The sequence below is a fragment of the Eubalaena glacialis genome, chromosome 2, assembly GCF_028564815.1.
Source record: "Eubalaena glacialis isolate mEubGla1 chromosome 2, mEubGla1.1.hap2.+ XY, whole genome shotgun sequence".
In the NCBI taxonomy this organism is placed as follows: domain Eukaryota; kingdom Metazoa; phylum Chordata; class Mammalia; order Artiodactyla; family Balaenidae; genus Eubalaena; species Eubalaena glacialis.
This window is the reverse complement of record NC_083717.1, coordinates 810,390-834,004: the sequence shown is the minus strand read 5'-3', so window position 1 is coordinate 834,004 and position 23,615 is coordinate 810,390. Positions and strand designations below refer to the sequence as shown.

At 40.4% G+C, this 23,615-nt stretch overlaps 1 protein-coding gene across 2 annotated transcripts in view; it reads left to right on the top strand.

Annotated features, from left to right (window-relative positions):
• The first annotated feature begins 1,398 nt into the window (after positions 1–1,398).
• Positions 1,399–23,615, top strand: part of ODAD2 (outer dynein arm docking complex subunit 2) — a 180,707-nt gene continuing 158,490 nt past the window's right edge. Inside the window, exons 1-7 of one of the 2 annotated variants that reach the window (XM_061181520.1) lie at positions 1,399–1,471; positions 5,438–5,700; positions 7,674–7,831; positions 9,921–10,122; positions 10,751–10,857; positions 11,031–11,167; positions 13,434–13,550. In XM_061181520.1, the coding sequence (XP_061037503.1) occupies positions 5,477–5,700; positions 7,674–7,831; positions 9,921–10,122; positions 10,751–10,857; positions 11,031–11,167; positions 13,434–13,550 (945 nt within the window). In that variant the 5' untranslated portion in view covers positions 1,399–1,471; positions 5,438–5,476. The remainder of the gene's footprint in view (positions 1,472–5,437; positions 5,701–7,673; positions 7,832–9,920; positions 10,123–10,750; positions 10,858–11,030; positions 11,168–13,433; positions 13,551–23,615) is intronic. The other variant, XM_061181521.1, reaches the window with a different exon arrangement.

The window sequence follows — 23,615 nt, the reverse complement described above, 5'->3', positions numbered from 1 at the left end:
CTCTCTCATATTATACAGCTGATTAAAATGCACAAGGGAAATAAAGTACCCAAAGAAGTTTCCCTGCTTCCAGGACCACTCCAGAATGCCTCTGAAAGGTGGACCCTCACCAGCTGGTTGAACTTCACCAGTTTGTGACGTGCATCAACTCTACAGCTAGGATGCTGTGACTGTCTTCGAGTGTAATCTCTCTACCTTTTTTTTTCTTTTGAATGGGCCCTTTACGCCTATTGGCATGTAATCTTCCTTTCTGGTGTTCGCAACTCTAGGCTCCTCTGGAGGTAGAGTCCCCTTCGGGCAAAATGATTCCACTCCTAACAACGTTCACACTCTCAAGAAGAGAAGAAAACCCCAAACAAAGGTCAAATCGATCTTATTTCTTTATGTGTCTGCAGAAAGGCTCTGTTTTTGAGCAGGGACAGCCTACTGCCCTGACATGTGACACCTAACATGCTCACACATCTGCCTCCCTGGCTTTAAGGAAAAACAGTCCAGTCCTAGTTCCTAAACACTCTCCCCCCGGCTTGTCCAGCACTGTCCCCAAACACTCCAGCCCCCAAGACAGTACACTGCTCATTCCCTCTCTCTTCTTTTCTCCACCAAATATTTTCTTTTTTCCCACTCCCTCATTCCCCTCTGGCTTTTCAAGGTTGGTCTCTTGTTGGTAGAGTGTCTACTGGTGGGATCAAGGTCATCTTAACACACAAACGTTAAAAAAAAAAGGCATTTAAAAACACGGGAAAGTGTTCTGACTTCATTCCAGTTCTCTGAACTAGAGTATCCAAGAGCAGTTTCTGCTTTTCCAGTGAGTGTTCGAAAATTCTACCTTATTTGCTTTCTGGAGAGAAAAATGTGCACCTCAAATATCCTGTGAGAGGCCTTGTGCTATTTTTGAGAACCCAGTGAAGCTTTCAGGTACACAGAAGCCCTCCTGGAACGCTACAGGACTCCTGTCTGGAAGCCTGTGGGGAAGCAAAACGGTGTTTCTAACGACTATTTTCCATTTGCTATCGGTTCTACCATGAAGTTTCTGCTAAAACCTCCCACTGTGCCTTAGGGAAGGTGAACGTTTCCTACCTGGTGGCCTGAGCGGGGACTCGCCCTCGAGGAGGAGGGGTAGGAGGGGGAGGGGGAGGAGGGGGAGGGGGAGGAGGAGGGGGAGGAGGGAGAGCGGGAGGAGGAGGGGTAGGAGGGGGAGGGGGAGGAGGAGGGGAGGAGGGGGAGGGGGAGGAGGAGGGGTAGGAGGGGAGGGGGAGAAGAGGGGGAGGAGGAGGGGTAGGAGGGGGAGGGGGAGGAGGAGGACCCAGCGTGTTTCCAGGGAGGCGCGGGCGGGGGCGCGCGGGCGGGCTGGGGGCGGGACGCGGTGCGCGCGGCCCGGCGCCTTGTTTACCCGGCGTCCTAGCAACCGGCGGGCGCGCGGGCGGAGCGTGGAGCGTGGGGCGTCGTGCGGGCGCCGAGCCGGGCGCTGCGGGTGAGTGCGGCCTGCGGGCGCCGGCGTCTTTGCCGCCGTCCGCGTGGGTGGAGAAACGGGAGTCGCGCTCGGGCCCCGCTTCTGGCCCTCTCTCCGGCTTCCCCTTCTCCCCTCGGGCCCCAGATGCGCCCCCTCCCCGTGTCTCTCCCGCGCCCGTCCCGCCCTGCCTCCCCGCGGACACCCTGCTCCTGCCCGGGCCGGGCCTCCGGCTCCACCGCCGCGCCCCGCGCGCCCGCCCGGGCCGCACCAGTGTCTCCCGTCCCCTGTCCCTTCCCCCTCCGCCTTTGCAGCTCTGCCTCCGTCCCGGCGCCGTGCTCGCTGCCGCCCTCCCGCCTCCCCTCCCCGCTCAGCCCGGGAAGCCAGCCTCCCGCTCCAGCGCGTTCCGCCCCTCAGGGGGCCGCTTAGGTGCCGTCATCGCGTGTCTTCACACGGGCTGAGTTTGCCTGGATTCAAGGCTTGGTTCCGGGCAGTTCGGAAACTGATTTTTCTGTAGGTCTCACCGCCTAGCTTCCTCGTTCTCGGGATGCCAGTGTAGGCACTGTCTCCTAACCCGCTTCCGCAGCCACGGTTCTGGATCTTAGGGTGGTCGCTTTTATTCCTGTAGTCTCATAAAGAATTTGGTTTTGCTTCTGCTCAAGTGTTACAGAAATTATTCACGAATGGGTTTCATTTTATTAATGATCCTGGAGGCTTGCAACGGACCCTTAAAAAAGAAAAACAAATTGTTGTATCCATTGGATGAGTAGAGAACATGAGTGTAACGTGATGCTCAATTTATAGCAACAAACACATGCACTGAAACTTCTTTCCCTGTCATTGTTAAACTTTAAAATCTTCAATTAATTCAAAGATATGTACTTTGTATGCACATGTGTTCATTGTAACCGTGTTTCTCGGGCCCGAAGAACTCATGGATTGGTACTGGGTGGAAACGTCCCATCAGCCTGTCTTGATAAAAAATGTTAGTTTTTGAACTTTCACCCGAGTTATACTGACCATTTTGGAACATCACTGGAATTAGTGGAATAAATGCTGTAACTTTGGTTCTCTTGGTAAATTAAGAGGCCATTAGAAATTTCTCATACTTAAGAAGAAAAAAATACAAGACTACCTATTTTTTCTTTTAAAAACTCAGTTGGGCCTCCAAAGTCATTTTTTTTTTTTTATAAGTTTTGTTATCTGTGTCTTTTAAATATTTTATTTATTTATTTATTTTTGGCTGTGTTGGGTCTTCGTTTCTGTGCGAGGGCTCTCTCTAGTTGCGGTGAGTGGGGGCCACTCTTCATCGCGGTGCGCGGGCCTCTCACTATCGCGGCCTCTCTTGTTGCGGAGCACAGGCTCCAGACGCGCAGGCTCAGTAGCTGTGGCTCACGGGCCTAGTTGCTCCGCGGCATGTGGGATCTTCCCAGACCAGGGCTCGAACCCGTGTCCCCTGCATTGGCAGGCAGATTCTCAACCACTGCGCCACCAGGGAAGCCCCAAAGTCTTTTTTTTTAAAGGTCTTTTATACATGGTCTTCTCTTCTTTGGGATTTTGTTCCACTTTTTATTTTTCGAATAATATTTAAATAATATTGTACTTGCCTTCTGGATGCTCATAGGCCCCCAAAGATTTTCTTAGGCCTCCTTAAGTCAAGCCTGTCCATTGCTGCAGCTCCTGGTTTATTAGACTCAGAAAAACAATTTGAATAGAGTCAAATATGTTACACACATTCCTAGAAAAATGTGTCATGATGAAAAGAACTTTTTGCCTGTCGTAGCTCCTTTGTAAGTGTCTTCCAGGAAGTTACTCTATGGCATGTTGACTGCCACAGCCTTACGTAATTTCACATTTTTCTTTTAAAAGGTGCAAGAAGGCAATGATGCATACAATACAGCTTTATAAACCAAAACAAGTTTGTACTTAAGATTAAAAACAAATAGAACTATCCTCCTGAGCCTTTCCATATAAGATAAATCTATTTGCACTTATTCTCGTAATACTGGGAAACTCAGGAGTGTCACACATAAACATCAGTACCTGCTTATGTGTTCAGAATCTAGCAGTAGAAACAAAACACTGAAATACTAAAACGACTGCACACAACAAATTCGTACATTTTTTGGTATACATTTTATTTCACTAGCACTTTTTCAGATATATTTATGTACATATGTATGTGTATATATATGTTGTTCTCAACCTTATCTGACCCAATACTTGCTTTTTATAACAAGTAGTTTGTAATGCCCACTTTACTCTTCTGAAATCAAAATCATAGTTTTAAATCTCAATGGTGCTCTAACTATAAAATAAAAGGAAGATAATTGTAATAAAATATCAGTATGTAAATGCTCAGATATATATATATATATATATATATATATATATATATGCTCAGAATATATAATGAAGTAATCAGTTGCTCCAGCCTTACATAGAATTACTGTGTATGCAGTAGCTCCAAATACAGACGTGTCACTGAAACTTAAATTGTGTGACTAACATTTCAGTCAATGACATGATTTTACAAACTGCTGACCTCTTGGTGAAGTTCTGTGTAAAATGAAGTATATACAACTGTCCTTTGATTTATATAATAGTTTCAATTCTGGAAGATTCAGTGCATATTAAAACTGTGAAAAAATCCTTCACGATTATTTGTAAAATAGTGATAGGTTGTAGGCTCAGGTATTAATTAACTGAAGCGTTTACGTACTAGATGCTGGAGATGGCCGCATAATTCTTCCTTCTGGGGGACTGTCCTGCGCATTGCAGGACATCTGGCATTCTTGGTCCTCATCACTAAACGCTAACAACGTTCCATTCTTATCATTTTGATAATGAAACATCTGTACAGGGCTTCTCCTCTGCTTCTCAGCAGCCAGTACTGCCCATTTGAGGACCTCTGATCTAGATGTCCCTGTTACTGTATTTCAAGATTTAATACAGGATGGAAAGTAACATCTCCAAATCATTTCTGTAGAATATTGGTACTGAGCTTTTTTAATAATGGTGGGTCGAGGGGGAAGCTAATTACATTCTTTATTTAACTTTTTTAACCATTCTTCTAATATTCCAGAAGAAAGGTTTTAATGATCAGTGTTATTACAAATGAGAAAATAAACAAGTATAGATTATCTGAAAAAAAAGTCTTAAATGTCCATTATGTATTAATGTCAGAACTTATTTATTAGCTTGGCTCTTATTTAAGTTTACAGATAATGTTATCTTTTCAAATATCTTCTTTTAAAGGAGAATTTCTATTTAGCTAAAGTAAAATTTATTTCAATTTCTGTTTTACATTTTAATGCTAGACTCTTTTGGTAATCTAGACAAACAGGCTAAAGAGATTCTCATTTGTTCTCACATTTGCTCTTAAGAAAGTTATGAATTACAATAAAATATTCTGGGCAGGATATATGGGCAGGGAGTATGGAATTTGAACTGCTCAAATATTTCGATTAATAGGGTCAATATGCGCATCATTGCACCGATGCAGATGTATGATGATGACGAAGAATAACAGAAGTCAGTTTAATAGCATGATTCTAAACAATGTGTGATCCAGCTCAAAAGAGCATCGCTCCCTTCACCTCTGGCCCCAGCAGAGCTGCAAACCAAAGGCCTTGATGCCAACCTCCTCCGATTCTTTTTGTTCCGCTCTTGGACTTCGCTGTTTCCAATTTCTGCCCAGCTATTTGAATTCTCTCTCTTAGGCCCAGGAAAATGAGAAAGAAGTTATTCATTCCAGGGCAGGCAGATGTTGGAAAATCCTTACGTCCTCGTCAGTTTCACTTAGCGCTGGTTCAGGGAAAGTTAGCTATTTTATTGAATTGAAGAGCTACTGGATAATTTAAAAAATCCACCTCTAAGATGAATAAGCAGAATGCGGGTTGGGTAAGTGCTAGCTTAAAATCTTGAAAATGAGAACTGTTCCGGGGGAAAGGTGGATGCTATCGTCTCTCTCTCTCTGCCTTGACGCAGTGTGCGCGCTGAGCTCGGGTCTGAGCATCGTGGGATCCCATGGGCGCGGCACTGACAAGGTCCGCGCAGTGGACGGCTGCAGGGCACCGGGCTAGGGCCCTGGAAACTACCCCTCTCAATGAGGCGATACTGAAGGAAATTATTGTGTTTGTGGAGAGTTTTATCTATAAACATCCCCAAGAGGCAAACTATGTTTTTGTAGAACCACTGGAATGGAAAACCAATTTGGACCCCTCAGCCTTTGGATCAGGTTATGTTGTCAGGTAAGCCAGTGAATTGCTTCTAGAGTTTAATATCTTCAGTTGCACGTTTTTTATTGATTGGTTGTAGGTTTGGGGCAAGTCGCTTAACCTCTGTGAATCTCAGAAATCTCAGAAAACCGGAGGCGCTCCGGTGAAATCTGAGGCTATTTTGTTTGGCCAACACACTATCTAATTTTTAAATTTGAATTTTCTTTCCCTAGAGGATGTGTTCTCCAGGTCACCACACTCCCAACGTTTGCTGTTGCTTTGTGCCTGGTCTTTCCACTCATATGAACTGCCAGATGCCACTAGGCCTTGATTTTGTGATCTCAGATAGAGACAAAATCCCTTCTGATATTTAAATCTGTAAAATCTGTGGGGTGGCAGAGGGAGAGTGGTGCATTTTGCTTAATATAAGGGAGAAACTTCTTAACAATTACCATTGTCCTCAAATGAGAAGTCACAGTATTAAGGTCAGTGGCCCAAAGTTCTGTTATTGAACTCTTTGTCATCCCTGAGCATTACTAAATAGCTTCTCAACTATAGCCTTATTTGTGGAGTAATTACTATGTTCTGGACATGGAACCTGACACTGGGGATTAAATGAATCAGACCTTTTTTCCTGCTCTCTCTATAGCATAAGCTGAGTATTTTTATCTCCCTCCTGCAGTTCCAGTTTAAAAGTCTCTTGATCAGGTCGGTGGATTTCATTTATTCTTTCTTTCGTTCTTCTTAACCTTACCAAGGTGGCTACAGCAGTTTTCTTCCAAAGAGCTCTTTCCTCAGGGCCGACAGACCGTGAGCCTGAAACGGGAGGCTGCTTTTCAACAGTCCTCTCCATTCCTGGCGTTTTACTTCCTGCTGCTCTCTGTTCAGCTGCAGGCTTCCGCTGGCGGGAGCAATGAGAATGTCCTGTGCCCTGCTGTCCTCCTGGTCTCCCCAGGAGTTTCGCCTTCTCAGGCTCAGGAGCTTGGTCCTGTGGGCATTCAGTCTGCCTGTGACTTCATCCTTTTCTCATCCGCTCAGCACCAGCGGCCAGCCCCAGAGCAGACCTCTAAGAAAGCTCGTCGATCCTTGGGGCGCTCTTCCAAAAGCTTTATTCCTGGGAAGGTGTACGTTGTGTAAATGATGCACGTTCCTGGCAAGTCTCAAAACATTTTGCTCCTTCATTTATGAAATAGTAGTAGCTTGTCTGAGTGTCAACATTTCACAGCTATTTATCTGTGTTACAATTTAAAATATCAGGTCTTAAGATGTGGACAGTTTTGCCAGAGATATCAGTATGCAGTGAAAAGCTAGGCAGTTTAGGTAATGTTGTAAGTGGTAGAAATCTAGAGATATATCACTGCCATAGAAACATCTTAGTCTTTTAGAAATGCCAACCTGAAAAAGTTAAAATGGGCAGAAACACCAATCTAGGAGAGCTAATAATTTCTGATCAGGAAAAAGCCTAGTTAGAAAAATTGCTTGTTATCCTAAAGTAAACCAAATTGGAGGTTTGCAGTGGGAAAATAATCCATTGAGGGGATCTAGTTTGTCTTTTTTCATAGCTTTTTTGCTCATAAACAGAGTAGCCAAGAAAATTCCTAACCACTAATTACTGTGGTATAAAAATTTTATAAATTAAATAACATTAGAAATCCACAAAACATGAAAGGTTCTGTAGAACCAGTGATTTTTAAAAACATGTCCAATGCATTATTAGAAAAACAAAACCAAAAACTGTGATTGAGTTCACATAGGTATTCAAGAAATTGTTTAAAAATTTTCTTCCTGGGTATATCATGTTGCTAATAAGTCTGGGGATTTAAGGGCCTGAGTGTGGATGAAAGTGGGAAAATAGATGAGCTTCTAACAAGACGTATTTATATTCTCTGTGCTTTATCATGAGACATGGATATAATTTGTTGAAATGTCTTAAACTTAACTTCTACTGACATCCAGGTTAACCTTAAGCTTTCAAAAAAAAAAAATTTTTTTTTTTCATTTTTCAGTGAAACAACAGTCAAGTCAGAAGAAGCTGATAAAAATGGACAGCCTTTGCTATTTCTCTCTGTACCACAGATTAAAATTAGGAGCTTTGGGCAGCTGTCACGTGTGTTATATATTGCCAAAAATAAAAAGCTGAAGGAAGCACAAGCATGTATTAAAGGTGATGTTTACACTGCAATCTGTGATTTGAACTTTCAGAAACTTAATCTTGGGGGCAGGGGAGGGAATCATTTGTTACAGTCTCTTGAAAAAAGTTCTCTAACCTAAAAGGTAAAAAGTACTATGTTCAACTTCATAAAAATGTCATTAATTTATTTTGGCTGAAATGTTATGCTCATACCAGATTTCTACTTTAAATGAAAAGCCTAATGCTTTACCATTAGTAAGCTTCGAGATGTCTAATTTTAGTATGTGGTTTAAAGAGAGCCTTCTTAGCTCCTGGAAAGACCTGACGCCTTTAAGGTTCACGTCCGGGGAAAAAACAGATGTCCAGGGCCAGCACCAGAATCCACCCTCTCCTTTTGCATTCTGCTGTGATGGATGGTGATTTGTTTCCTTTAAAATGAATGCAGCCTCTTCCTTTAGCATACAGCCCATAATAATCTCACTTTCCTTTTGTCTCAGCCCTTTCCATTGTGGAAATACACAGCTTTCTGTGAATAGTTACATTCATTCAGTGGGAAGTATTTTTCCTCTTCACTAAAGTTATGTAATGTTCTTATTGTTGTCTAATCATCTAACATGCAAAAAAGAATGTGATTGATCACCTGCTATCATTGGGCTCTAAGTATTTCTTACAAGTAGAAATACCTGACAATAGGTAATTATGTCATATATGTGTTCTGCTTCTTTGGAATCGTGTGACCAGTGGGTCCCAGGCATAAGGTCCCTCATCTGTCATCATTCTTTGCCACTGTCCGTGGCTGTGAGGTGGAAAGTTAGTCCTTTTTTTTTTAAGATGTGAACCTTAGAACAGCAGCTTCTTTTTACATCTTGACTGCTCTCCCTGTACATCAAAGCTACTTTTCTGAGAGGGATGAAATCTTGAGAATAAAAGTGAATTTAAGAAGAGTCAATAGACGCATGGCTGTTCATTAAATTCAACTTAATACGTCAACTTAATACATAGAGTGTTGTGCACCCAATCTGGCTAAATATGTATCCTTTGCTGCATTTTGCCCTTTCTGTAAGAGTTCTAGGTACAGCTCTTAGTTTTTGGTCCAAATTGCATGGTACCTGGCAACTTGGAAGTCAGCTTTGTGTCTTTCCCCAGAATTCACCTAGTATCTTTCTTCATAATCTTTAGAGACGACAGCTGTAAGGTGGAGTGGAGATGCTCTCTAAGTGGTTGGTTCCCGGGCCTCCTTCCCTTGCTCCCCCCACGACTTTCCTGCTGATAGTCTGCTTCCTGTGGGAAAGTTAGTGCCATCGCTGTGCTTCTCTTCCTTTCCATCAGGTCAAGCTTTCTGAATTAGTCCCATAGGCATCCCCCAACCCATCCAAATGCATATATATTTTCATCTGAGTTGAATTCCTCCTTTCTAAACACGGTTTTGCTCCTTTCTCCCTCATTTTCAACCATATAGTTTTTTGGCCTTTATTAAATTCTGTTTTCAACATCTCTAGGTTCAACTTTCAGCCTTGATCACAAGTTGGTATTTAAAATTTGCACTATGATTTTGGCATGTATGTAAATACTGGTTAGATTTGTTTTCCCAACTAATGTCAAAAGACATTGAAAATATAAGCAGTTCAAACAGGTGGAAAAGATTGGCAGTAGATCGGTAGACTGAGAAGAACATGCTATTTTGGAGAGAAAGCATTTGTGAATACTGTTCACTGGTATACACACACACACACACACACACACACAGTTCTAGTGAGCATTCTTCTAAGGAGACCAGTATTTCTCTATCTTCAAATCAATTCTGAATGTATTGATTGAATGCCTATTCTGAACAATGCCCCACAGTCAACTTAAAAAAAAATAGACCTCTTAGCTTCTGTCCTATTAGGGTGATAGCATATAGAGATGATATTACAGTACAAGGTAAACATCTCAAGAGGTGTGAGAAAGTTCCTAAGTACAGTAAAATCTGAGAAGTAGAGATTAATTCAAATTGGGTCAATCAGAGAAAGGTTAATGAAAGAAACACATTTGAGTGGGCTCCAAAGGATTTGATAGTCTTTATGGTTCTTGCAATAGAAGACAAGAGGATAATTTTTTTTTAATTTACTTTTTTGGTCAGCAAACAGAAATCCCATAGCAAAAATCCTGGGCTTGGATTATAATATGATAAATGAAATAAATGAAGACTCTTCTGTATTAACTATTCTTGATAAAATTACCAAAGATGATGATCCTGAAGGTGAAATTAAGACGAAGATTGCCCTGCTACTCAAGCAGCTGGATCTGCACCTACTCAGTCGTTCTCTGAAAAATGTTTCCTTGTGAGTCTTTTTTTTCAAAAAGAAACCTCTAAAAATTGGTTATAAAAAGTACTTTCAGAGCTTTAGGGAAAAGACACAAGAAAAATAAAGTTTGGAAGTGGTTGCTATTGATTTAACATTACATTTTTTGGAATAAAATTTTAGTTATTGCACGAAGGTTTCTAATTCTAAACAGTACAATTTTCAGTTAACATGGCTAAAACATTGTAGTGGAGTTACATCTAATTCTGAAGACATTAAGTGGTCTTGTTATTTTCAAAGTCTCCTAAACTATTAGATAAATTTAAAAATTATAATGCAATTATCATGTAGAGTTTATCAAGTTTAAAACTTGTTCATTTGTCTAGTCTTTTCTAGTACTTTGGTATTATCATTAAGAAATGAAGTGAATATTGAAATGAGTATATTTAATGTTGCATTCAACATGAATCACTGATTCTTTGATGTTTTGACAGTTATAAGACTGTAACCTGGTTAAAATTCACCGTAATTTTGTTGTTGTATAATTTAACGGATATTTTAATTACAAAAAAAGATATTCCCCCTGATATAGTGAAATGTTTTCATGTTGTTTTCTGTAGATTCTGTTTTAAAGTATTTAAAATGAATTTCTAAACATTTATTTCAGAGAAATACGATTAAATCCAGGGACTGTTAAGAATGATGTAGAGCTGCTTAAACGCTTCTCAGGAAAGGGAGAACAGACAGTCTTGGAATCTATCGAGTACACCTCAGGTTCATTTTATATTATATATATTTTCATAATTATATTTTCAAAATGCTTCAGTAGCTACATTAAATATTTAAGAAATGAAAACTTAAAATTTCAATCCTATTTTTTTGAAGCCAACCTATTTTACAAGTTGAGGTTAAGGAGCTCCTTTTAATTGATTGATAATTGGTTTCAGATTACGAATTTTCAAATGGATGTCGAGCCCCACCTTGGAGACAAATTCAAGGGGAAATTTGTTACGTGCTGGTGAAACCACACGATGCTGAAACTTTGTGCATTACTTGTAGCAAAGAAGGAGTGTTTTTAAATGGTGTAAGTAATTTTTTAAAAACCGTATTGACTTTGGTCTCTGTAAGCGCAGGCATGTCTCCAGGATTGAATCCCAAAACCACAGAAAAATGAAGTATGTTCTGTGGGATTCATGCAGATCCCTTTGCTGTGTGTTTGCTGTCTCTGTGTCCCCTTGCAGGTTCTTAAGTCAGTATTCTAGGAAATGGCCTTCAAAGGGACCCGTTCCACTATCTAAGTACTGCCTCTTTAACATAATCAGTTTGCTGATTAATGACACAAGTGTTTAAGGAAAGACAAGTCGATAAAGGAGCACCGAGGTAATGCGGAGGCAGTTGTAAGAGTTGAGGGGACAGACGGAAGAGCAGGCAGGGGACCCAAATGCGGGCGCCCGGAGGACGTGCCCCCTGAGCTGGGGCCTCAGCGGCTCCGGGCAGGGCCCGCGCAGACTGGGACTCAGACCCCTGGGGAGTGGCCCCTGCTTGCGCGGGCGGGGCTCCGCCGCAGAACTGGGGTTCACGCGTCTGGAGAATGGTCACCGCCAGGCCGTGCTGGTCCCCTCGGAGCCCAGGTGTCTCCATGAAACCGGCCCCGGAGCCCTGACGAGTGAGCAGCGCCGTTAGTGCAGGGGCAGAGCCTGGCCTGGGCCGCTGAGGATGGGCCCGGGGCGGCTGTTAGTGGGATTTCTGAGGGGTCGTGGGGAGCCTGGTTCTGGGCCTCTGGGTTCTTCCAGAGGAAATTAGAACCAACTGTGGCTACTGGGAGCAACTGCCACTGCGCGGTGAGGGGCCGTTGCTAGGTGGCTCTGACAGCACGTGGGAGGGAGCATGTGCCTCCTGCCTCGTCCAGCCTCCCTGCTGGCCTCCCCCCCCCGGCCTCCCCCCGCCGGCCGCCCCCCCCCAGCCTCCCTCCACCAGCCTCCCCGCTGGCCTCCCCCCACCGGCCTCCTCCCCTGCAGGCCTCTCCCACCCTGCTGCCCGAGACTCAGCCAGCCTGGCAGTGGAGAAACACAGCTTTGCAGGCTTCCGGCCCGAGGGTCGCAAAGCAGAGTGTGGGCGGTGGGCCTCGACCCGAGAGAGGCGGCACATGGCCTTCTGGATTAAAACCTTGACACTGAGCCTCACGTCTGCTGACTGAACTTGGCTGGAAGGAGCTCAGCTTCCTCCTCTGAAAACCCGGCTCTTGCTGTCTTCCATGTAAAACTGGGGCTCGCAGCAGAATTATGCAGGGAGGGTCCAGATCCTTAATGGGGACCCATCTATCGCGGGTCTTGGCCTGGCTCTGCTCTCGACATGCGGCCGTGTTCTCTGCGGCGGGGCTTGTCTTGCGACCCGCCTTTCGTGCTTGTCCCATCAGCGTGGTCCTGGGCTTATTTCTGCACAGAGGAGCCAGACAACCTAACTATGATTTGCTTTCGGTTTGCTTTGATGCTTTAGAAAAACGAAATCTCTAAGGGGAAAATAAGAGCTTAGAAAAAAAAAGGAATGCTTCTCTTGGGCCTTCCAGAGTGGGGCGAGGAGCCTTTGTTTCTGTAAAAGGCTGTTGACACACATACAACTTTATTTGATATGGAAACATCTGAGTGTTCCTCTCAGTTTAAAGAAAGACAAGGAACTGAAGCTGTTCCGTCGTTATAAGAAAATGTGTAACACACTACAGTTTACATGTATCTGTATGTTTTACATATATATACAGTTATACATGTAACACTACAGTTTTTATGTGTATATATATGTGCAAACACACACATAGGGTGAAGGAAGAGTAATAGGAGTAGGAAAGGAGAGAGATAAGAGGAGAGACAGAGGCTGAGGGTGGAGGGACAGATGGTCACAGAGAGGTCCCACCCCTAGAAAACGAGCCTATGGCAATCGTGCTCCACACACAGCAGGGGTAGGGTGAGACCAACAGAAACACAGCCTTTTGTGTGGTGACATTCTAACCTCGAGGCCTTCTGTGACTTCATCAAAAGCTCTTGAAGTCATAATGCATTTTCACAGGAGAGAAGTGGGAAGGGAGCTTTCAGGTCTCTGCTGGATAGCAGCGTGCCCTGTGCATCTAGGGGGCACTTGGTAAAGGCTTGCTGAACGAATGACTGAACGAATGAATGAATGAATGAATGAATAGGTAACATTAAGAGGAAAGGGGGTGCCTGTACATTTCGTGTATAAAGACTACCTCATGGATCCTTTAGAGAAGAAAACAATGCTTGTGCTTGGGTTGTGACGTATTGATCAGGTTCTTATATCGCTCATCCATTAATTATAGCACCAAACTTTTTCTTCCAAAGGGCAAAACAGATGATGAGGGGGAAATTAATTATGAGAGAAAAGGAGAAATTTATAAAGACCTTGTCACACTTTTAAGAGAAAAATCAGCAAAATTTTCTGAAAATATGTCTCAACAGGTAAGTTTTACAGTCTCTTTTGAACTCTCATAGCATTATACTTTTGGCTACAACTTTCTATAGCATAAAAAATTAGAGAGTAATTCTGCCTTGTTTTGGACAGTACTTTCAATTATTAGAGTGTTTTCCACAATATAAAGTAATAAATACTGTAAATGTAGCAATTTAAGAATGTTTCTGGTTTTCCTTAGGTGACAGGTGTAATATTTCAAAGTGCTTTCTAAAGGGGACTTTTTCATTTTCCGTTTTGAATTAATTACACTAAGAACAAGGGACTCAGGTCTGTTAATGAAGCCTAGATGTTTTGATTATTTTTATCCTTTCTGGGAATCCCATGACTACTACCTAGTTGGATTGTCTTAATAAGTGTGTCAACTGCGTGTGTATAAGAACTGTGCTTTTGTGTCTCCCATGGTTTGTGAAATAGTGCTGGACAAAGAAATCAGTCAGTATAATATTTTGTGAAATAAAATTTTGGTTGAAGCTGATGTACGTAAGAACCGATATGCAAGGAACACTAGTGTGGTTCACTTATGCTCGGGGCTGATCCTCAGGCCGAGGCAATTCCACGGAGCCCACAGAGCTCACGGATCAGGTCCATTGTCTTCCTGATGCTGTTGCTTGTGGAACGTTTTCTTGTCAGACTGCTGTCGCTCTTATCCTGGCACTTTGTCATCATTTTGTGAATTCTTTTTGTTTCCTGCTGTTTGATCACTTGTTTCCTGAACCCCAGTTTTCCGTTGTTGTTGCACTGCTGTTATTGTCATAAAGTACATATATACATAAAATATAAAATTTGCCATGTTAACCATTTTAAGTGTATCATTCAGTGGCATGAAGTACATTCGCAAGGTTGTGCAACCATTACTACTGTTTCCAAATCTTTTTCATCATCTGAAACTGAGCAATAACTCTTCACTCCTCCTCCCCCAGCTCTTGGTAACCACTAATCTACTTTCTGTCTCCATGAATTTACCTATTCTACGTATTTCATGTAAGTGGACTCATACAATATTTTGTCCTTTTGTTTTGGCATATTTCACGTACCGTAATGTTTTCAAGGTTCATCCGTGACGTGCCTGTATCCGAACTTCATTCCTTTCTATGGCTGAATGATATTCCATATATGTATATACCAAATTTTGTTTATCTGTTCATCTATTGATGGACACTGGGTTTTTCCACCTTTGGTTATTTTGAAAAATATTATGAATATTGGTGTACAAATATCTGTTTGAGTCCCTGTTTTCTATTGGGTGTACACGTCGGGGTGGCATTTCTGGGTCATATGGGGGTAATTCTACGTTTAACTTTTGGAGGAACTTCCAAGCTGTTACCACAACAGCTGAACCATTTTACATTCCCAGTGCAATGTATGAAGATTCCAGTTTCTTCACATCCTCACCAACACTTGATATTTTCTGTGTATGTTTGTGTTTATTATAGACATCCTAATAAGTGTGAACATGGTGTTGCATTGTGGTTTTTGATTTGCATTTCCCTAATAATTAGTGATGTTAAGCATATTTTCATGTGCTTATTGGTCATTTGTGTATCTTCTTTGAAGAAATGTCTGTTCAAGTCCTTTGTCAATTTAAAAAATTAAATTGTCTTGTTGTTGAGCTAGAGTTCTTTATATATTGGGGATATTAATTCCTTATCAGATAGAAGATTTGCAAATATTTCCCCCTATTCTATGGGTTATCTTTTTACTCATCTTGATAGTGTCCTTTGGTATACAAACATTTTAAATTTTGATAAAGTCTAATTAATATATTTTTTCTATTGTTACCTGTGCTTTTGGTATCATATTTAAGGAACCATTGCTAAATCCAAGGTAATAAAGATTTGCCCTTAAGTTTTCCACTAAGCATTTTTTAGTTTTAGTCCTCTAGAGTTTAGGTCTTTGATTCATCTTGAGTTAGGTTTTGTAGATGGTGTAAGGGACAACCTTCATTCCTTTGTACATGGATGTTCAGTTTTCCCAGCACCATTTGTTGAAGACACTGTTCTTTCCCCACTGAATGGTCTTGTCATCCTTGTTAAAAATCAACTGACCATAGATTTCAAGGTTTATTCTTGGGCTCTCAATTCTATTCCATCAGTCTGTATGTCTATCTGTATACCAGTCCCATACTGTTTTGATTACTATAGCTTTGTACTAGTTTTAAAATCAAAGTGAGTCCTCAAACTTTGTCCTTGTTTTTTCAAGACTGTTTTGGTTATTTGGGGTCCCTTGATTTTCTATATGAATTTTAGGCTTGGTTTTACCATTTCCGCAAAAAACACCATTGAGATTTTGATAGGGATTGTATTGAATCTGTAGATTGCTTTGTATAGCGCTGTCATCTTAACAATATTATCTTCTAATCCATGAACATGGAAAGTTTTTCCATTTGTTTTTGTCTTCTTTAACTTCTTTCAGCAATGTTTTATAGTTTTCCGTGTATAACAAGTCTTTTGCCTCCTTGGTTAAATTATTCCTAAGTATTTTATTCGCTCTGATGCTATTGTAAATGGAATTGTTTTCTTCATTTCATTTTTGACTGTCCACTGCTAGTGTATAGAAATACAACCGATTTTTGAGTGTTACAATCAGATTTGATTTTTTTTTTTTTTTTTTAATTTTTATTTATTTATTTATTTATTTTTATTTATGGCTGTGCTGGGTCTTCGTTTCTGTGCGAGGGCTTTCTCTAGTTGCGGCAAGCGGGGGCCACTCTTCATCGCGGTGCACGGGCCTCTCACTATCGCGGCCTCTCTTGTTGCGGATCACAGGCTCCAGACGCGCAGGCTCAGTAATTATGGCTCACGGGCCCAGTTGCTCCGCGGCATGTGGGATCTTCCCAGACCAGGGCTCGAACCCGTGTCCCCTGCATTGGCAGGCAGATTCTCAACCACTGCGCCACCAGGGAAGCCCAGATTTGATTTTTGAATGTGAAGTTCAAAATTGAATCCTGCAACTTTGCTGAATTTATTTAATTCCGTTTCTTTTGAATCTTTAGGTTTTTCTACATATAAGATCAAGTCACCTGTGACCAGAGATAGTTTACTTTTTCCATTCCAATTTGGATGTTTTAAATTTCTCTTTCTTGCCAAATTCCATGGCTAGAACTTTCAGGACTATGTTGAATAGAAGTGGCGAAAGTAGATTCCTTGTCTTACTCCTGATCTTAGGGGAAATGCTTTCAGGCTTTTGCTACTGAATATGATGTTAGCTGTGGGCTTTCCATACATGGCCTTTATCTTGTTGAGGAAGTGCCCTTCTCATCAGTTTTCTTTTTCTTGGTCCACCCCATCATTTTGGTAGTGCTTCCTGAGCAAAAGAGGCACATAGGAGGGAAAAAAACTGAGGGTTAGCATGTTTGAAAATATCTTTATTCTTCTCTCTCAGTTGTTATTTCTATAATGACAGTTCGAAAATAATTTTTACTTAGAATTTTAAAGGCATTTTTCCTATGTGACCTGTTTGTTTTGGCTTTTCCCATATAATGAGGCTTTAGGATTTTCTCTTATCCCTGATGTTCTGTAATTTTCATGATGATATGGTTGGTGCTGGTTTTTGTTTGTTTTTCATTAATGATGACATATGTCCTTCAGAACTGGAAAAATATTTTTGTATTGTATCTTTAATCATTTTTTTCCTCTCTGATCTTTTTGTTCTCTTTTTGAAACTTCTAGTTGGATCTTGGGGCCTCTGAGACTGATCCGTTGAATTTCTTTTCTCTCATACTCCCCACCACACTTTCTGCAAATACTCCTTTACTTTGTCTTCCAAACATTGTACAAATCTTTAAAATTTAAGCTCTTATGTTTTTAATGTTTTGTTTTGGGGTGTTTATTTTTACAGACCACATGCTTTCATTTCTCTTGGGTAAAACCTCAGACTGAAATGGCAAGGTTATACGGTGGTTATATGTTTAACTTTTTAAGCAATCGGTAAACTGCTTTCCAAAGGGATTATAACCATCTCCATCCGCTCTGGCAGTGCATGAGATTGACAGCTGTGCCACAAAATCATCAATAAGTGGTACGGTCCATCCTTTATTTTAGATGTTCTAATAGGTGTGTAGGGATATCTCACTGAGTTTTAATTTGCATTACTTGAATGCATCCTTTCATATGCTTATTTGCCATTTATATATCTTAAGTGGTAAAGTGTATATTCAGATCTTTGCCCATTTTTTATTGGGTTGTTTGGTTTCTTATTACTGAGTTGTGAGATATACATACATACATACATACATATAGACTTATATATTCTTTCAGATATAGGATTTGTAAATAAATATTTTCTTCCAGTTTGTAGCTTGTTATTTCATTCTCCAAAAAGAGTCTTTCAAAGAGCAAATGTCCTCAATTTTGATGAAGTCCAACTTATTATTCTTTTATAGTGTTGTATCTAATAAAGCTTTACCAAACCCAGTGTTACAAAGATTTTCTCCAGTGCTTTTTTATAGAAGATTTTAAATGTTAGGTTTTACATTTAGGCCTATGATCCAATATAATATTTTTTTTTTTAAAACATCTTTATTGAAGTATAATTGCTTTACAATGGTGTGTTAGTTTCTGCTTTATAACAAAGTGAATCAGTTATACATATACATATGTTCCCATATCTCTTCCCTCTTGCATCTCCCTCCCTCCCACCCTCCCTATCCCACCCCTCTAGGTGGTCACAAAGCACCGAGCTGATCTCCCTGTGCTATGCGGCTGCTTCCCACTAGCTATCTATTTTACATTTGGTAGTGTATATATGTCCATGACACTCTCTCACCCTGTCACATCTCACCCCTCCCCCTCCCCATATCCTCAAGTCCATTCTCTAGTAGGTCTGTGTCTTTATTCCCGTCTTGCCACTAGGTTCTTCATGACTTTTTTTTTTTTCCCTTAGATTCCATATATATGTGTTAGCATACTGTATTTGTTTTTCTCTTTCTGACTTACTTCACGCTGTATGACAGACTCTAACTCCATCCACCTCATTACAAATACCTCCATTTCATTTCTTTATATGGCTGAGTAATATTCCATTGTATATATGTGCCACATCTTCTTTATCCATTCATCTGATGATGGACACCTAGGTTGCTTCCATGTCCTAGCTATTGTAAACAGAGCTGCAATGAATATTTTGGTACATGACTCTTTCTGAATTATGGTTTTCTCAGGGTATACGCCCAGTAGTGGGATTGCTGGGTCGTATGGTAGTTCTATTTTTAGTTTTTTAAGGAACCTCCATACTGTTCTCCATAGTGGCTGTATCAATTTACATTCCCACCAACAGTGCAAGAGTGTTCCCTTTTCTCCACACCCTCTCCAGCATTTATTGTTTCTAGATTTTTTAATGATGGCCATTCTGACCGGTGTGAGATGATACCTCATTGTAGTTTTGATTTGCATTTCTCTAATGATTAATGATGTTGAGCATTCTTTCATGTGTCTGTTGGCAATCTGTATATCTTCTTTGGAGAAATGTCTATTTAGGTCTTCTGCCCATTTTTGGATTGGGTTGTTTGTTTTTTTGTTATTGAGCTGCATGAGCTGCTTGTAAATCTTGGAGATTAATCCTTTGTCAGTTGCTTCATTTGCAAATATTTTCTCCCATTCTGAGGGTTGTCTTTTGGTCTTGTTTATGGTTTCCTTTGCTGTGCAAAAGCTTTTAAGTTTCATTAGGTCCCATTTGTTTATTTGTGTTTTTATTTCCATTTCTCTAGGAGGTGGGTCAAAAAGGATCTTGCTGTGATTTATGTCATAGAGTGTTCTGCCTATGTTTTCCTCTAAGAGTTTGATAGTGTCTGGCCTTACACTTAGGTCTTTAATCCATTTTGAGTTTATTTTTGTGTATGGTGTCAGGGAGTGTTCTAATTTCATACTTTTACATGTACCTGTCCAATTTTCCCAGCACCACTTATTGAAGAGGCTGTCTTTTCGCCACTGTATATGCTTGCCTCCTTTATCAAAGATAAGGTGACCATATGTGCGTGGGCTTATCTCTGGGCTTTCTATCCTGTTCCATTGATCTATATTTCTGTTTTGGTGCCAGTACCAAACTGTCTTGATTACTGTAGCTTTGTAATATAGTCTGAAGTCAGGGAGCCTGATTCCTCCAGCTCCATTTTTCGTTCTCAAGATTGCTTTGGCTATTCGGGGTCTTTTGTGTTTCCATACAAATTGTGAAATTTTTTGTTCTAGTTCTGTGAAAAATGCCAGTGGTAGTTTGATAGGGATTGCATTGAATCTGTAGATTGCTTTGGGTAGCAGAGTCATTTTCACAATGTTGATTCTTCCAATCCAAGAACATGGTATATCTCTCCATCTATTTGTATCATCTTTAATTTCTTTCATCAGTGTCTTATAATTTTCTGCATACAGGTCTTTTGTCTCCTTAGGTAGGTTTATTCCTAGATATTTTATTCTTTTTGTTGCAATGGTAAACGGGAGTGTTTTCTTAATTTCACTTTCAGATTTTTCATCATTAGTATATAGGAATGCAAGAGATTTCTATGCATTAATTTTGTATCCTGCTACTTTACCAAATTCATTGATTAGCTCTAGTAGTTTTCTGGTAGCATCTTTAGGATTCTCTATGTATAGTATCATGTCATCTGCAAACAGTGACAGCTTTACTTCTTCTTTTCTGATTTGGATTCCTTTTATTTCTTTTTCTTCTCTGATTGCTGTGGCTAACACTTCCAAAACTATGTTGAATAATAGTGGTGAGAGTGGGCAACCTTGTCTTGTTCCTGATCTTAGTGGAAATGGTTTCAGTTTTTCACCATTGAGGACAATGTTGGCGGTGGGTTTGTCATATATGGCCTTTATTATGTTGAGGAAAGTTCCCTCTATGCCTACTTTCTGCAGGACTTTTATCATAAATGGGTGTTGAATTTTGTCGAAAGCTTTCTCTGCATCTATTGAGATGATCATATGGTTTTTCTCCTTCAATTTGTTAATATGATGTATCACGTTGATTGATTTGCGTATATTGAAGAATCCTTGCATTCCTGGAATAAACCCCACTTGATCATGGTGTATAATCCTTTTACTGTGCTGTTGGATTCTGTTTGCTAGTATTTTGTTGAGGATTTTTGCATCTATGTTCATCAGTGATATTGGCCTGTAGTTTTCTTTCTTTGTGACATCTTTGTCTGGTTTTGGTATCAGGGTGATGGTGGCCTCGTAGAATGAGTTGGGGAGTGTTCCTCCCTCTGCAATATTTTGGAAGAGTTTGAGAAGGATAGGTGTTAGCTCTTCTCTAAATGTTTGATAGAATTCGCCTGTGAAGCCATCTGGTCCTGGGCTTTTGTGTGTTGGAAGATTTTTAATCACAGTTTCAATTTCAGTGCTTGTGATTGGTCTGTTCATATTTTCTATTTCTTCCTGGTTCAGTCTCGGCAGGTTGTGCATTTCTAAGAATCTGTCCATTTCTTCCAGATTGTCCGTTTTATTGGCATAGAGTTGCTTGTAGTAATCTCTCATGATCGTTTGTATTTCTGCAGTGTCAGTGGTTACTTCTCCTTTTTCATTTCTAATTCTATTGATTTGAGTCTTCTCCCTTTTTCTCTTGATGAGTCTGGCTAATGGTTTATCAATTTTGTTTATCTTCTCAAAGAACCAGCTTTTAGTTTCATTGATTTTTGCTATTGTTTCCTTCATTTCTTTTTCATTTATTTCTGATCTGATCTTTATGATTTCTTTCCTTCTGCTAGCTTTGGGGTTTTTTTGTTCTTCTTTCTCTAATTGCTTTAGGTGCAAGGTTAGGTTGTTTATTCGAGATGTTTCCTGTTTCTTGATGTAGGCTTGTATTGCTATAAACTTCCCTCTTAGAACTGCTTTTGCTGCATCCCATAGGTTTTGGGTCGTCGTGTCTCCATTGTCATTTGTTTCTAGGTATTTTTTGATTTCCCCTTTGATTTCTTCAGTGATCACTTCGTTATTAAGTAGTGTATTGTGTAGCCTCCATGTGTTTGTATTTTTTACAGATCTTTTCCTGTAATTGATATCTAGTCTCATAGCGTTCTGGTCGGAAAAGATACTTGATACGATTTCAATTTTTTTAAATTTACCAAGGCTTGATTTGTGACCCAAGATATGATCTATCCTGGAGGATGTTCCATGAGCACTTGAGAAAAATGTGTATTCTGTTGTTTTTGGGTGGAATGTCCTATAAATATCAATTAAGTCCATCCTGTTTAATGTATCATTTAAAGCTTGTGTTTCCTTATTTATTTTCATTTTGGATGATCTGTCCATTGGTGAAAGTGGGGTGTTAAAGTCCCCTACTATGATTGTGTTACTGTCGATTTCCCCTTTTATGGCTGTTAGTATTTGCCTTATGTATTGAGGTGCTCCTATGTTGGGTGCATAAATATTTACATTTGTTATACCTTCCTCTTGGATCGATCCCTTGATCATTATATAGTGTCCTTCTTTGTCTCTTGTAATAGTCTTTATTTTAAAGTCTATTTTGTCTGATATGAGAATTGCTACTCCAGCTTTCTTTTGATTTCCATTTGCATGGAATATCTTTTTCCATCCCCTCACTTTCAGTCTGTATGTGTCCCTAGGTCTGAAGTGGGTCTCTTGTAGACAGCATATATACGGGTCTTGTTTTTGTATCCATTCATCCAGTCTATGTCTTTTGGTTGGAGCATTTAATCCATTTATATTTAAGGTAATTATCGTTATGTATGTTCCTATTACCATTTTCTTAATTGTTTTGGGTTTATTATTGTAGATCTTTTCCTTCTCTTGTGCTTCCTGCCTAGAGAAGTTCCTTTAGCATTTGTTGTAGAGCTGGTTTGGTGGTGCTGAATTCTCTTACCTTTTGCTTGTCTGTAAAGCTTTTAATTTCTACGTCAAATCTGAATGAGATCTTTGCTGGGTAGAGTAATCTTGGTTGTAGGTTTTTCTCTTTGATCACTTTAAATATGTCCTGCCACTCCCTTCTGGCTTGCAGAGTTTCTGCTGAAAGATCAGCTGTTAACCTTATGGGGATTCCCTTATGTGTTACTTGTTGTTTTTCCCTTGCTGCTTTTAATATTTGTTCTTTGTATTTAATTTTTGATAGTTTGATTAATATGTGTCTTGGCATGTTTCTCCTTGGATTTATCCTGTATGGGACTCTCTGTGCTTCCTGGACTTGATTAACTATTTCCTTTCCCATATTAGGGAAGTTTTCAACTATAATCTCTTCAAATATTTTCTCAGTCCCTTTCTTTTTCTCTTCTTCTTCTGGGACCCCTATAATTTGAATGTTGGTACGTTTAATGTTGTCCCAGAGGTCTGTGAGACTGTCCTCAATTCTTTTCATTCTTTTTTCTTTATTCTGCTCTGCAGTAGTTACTTCCACTATTTTATCTTCCAGGTCACTTATCCGTCCTTCTGCCTCAGTTATTCTGCTATTGATCCCTTCTAGAGAATTTTTCATTTCTTTTATTGTGTTGTTCATCTCTGTTTGTTTGCTCTTTAGTTCTTCTAGGTCCTTGTTAAACGTTTCTTGTACTTTCTCCATTCTATTTCCAAGATTTTGGATGATCTTTACTATCATTATTCTGAATTCTTTTTCGGGTAGACTGCCTATTTCCTCTTCATTTGTTAGGTCTGGTGTGTTTTGACCCTGCTCCTTCACCTGCTGTGTGTTTTTTTGTCTTCTCATTTTCTTATCTTACTGTGTTTGGGGTCTCCCTTTCACAGGCTGCAGGTTCGTAGTTCCCGTTGTTTTTGGTATCTGTCCCCAGTGGCTAAGGTTGGTTCCGTGGGTTGTGTAGGCTTCCTGGTGGAGGGGGCTAGTGCCTGTGTTCTGGTGGATGAGGTTGGATCTTGTCTTTCTGGTGGGCACGTCCACGTCTGGTGGTGTGTTTTGGGGTGTCTGTGGCCTTATTATGATTTTAGGCAGCCTCTGTGTTAATGGATGAGGCTGTGTTCCTGTCTGCTAGTTGTTTGGCATAGGGTGTCCAGCACTGTAGCTTGCTGGTCGTTGAGTGAAGCTGGGTCTTGATGTTGAGATGGAGATCTCTGAGAGATTTTCGCTGTTTGGTATTACGTGGAGCTGGGAGGTCT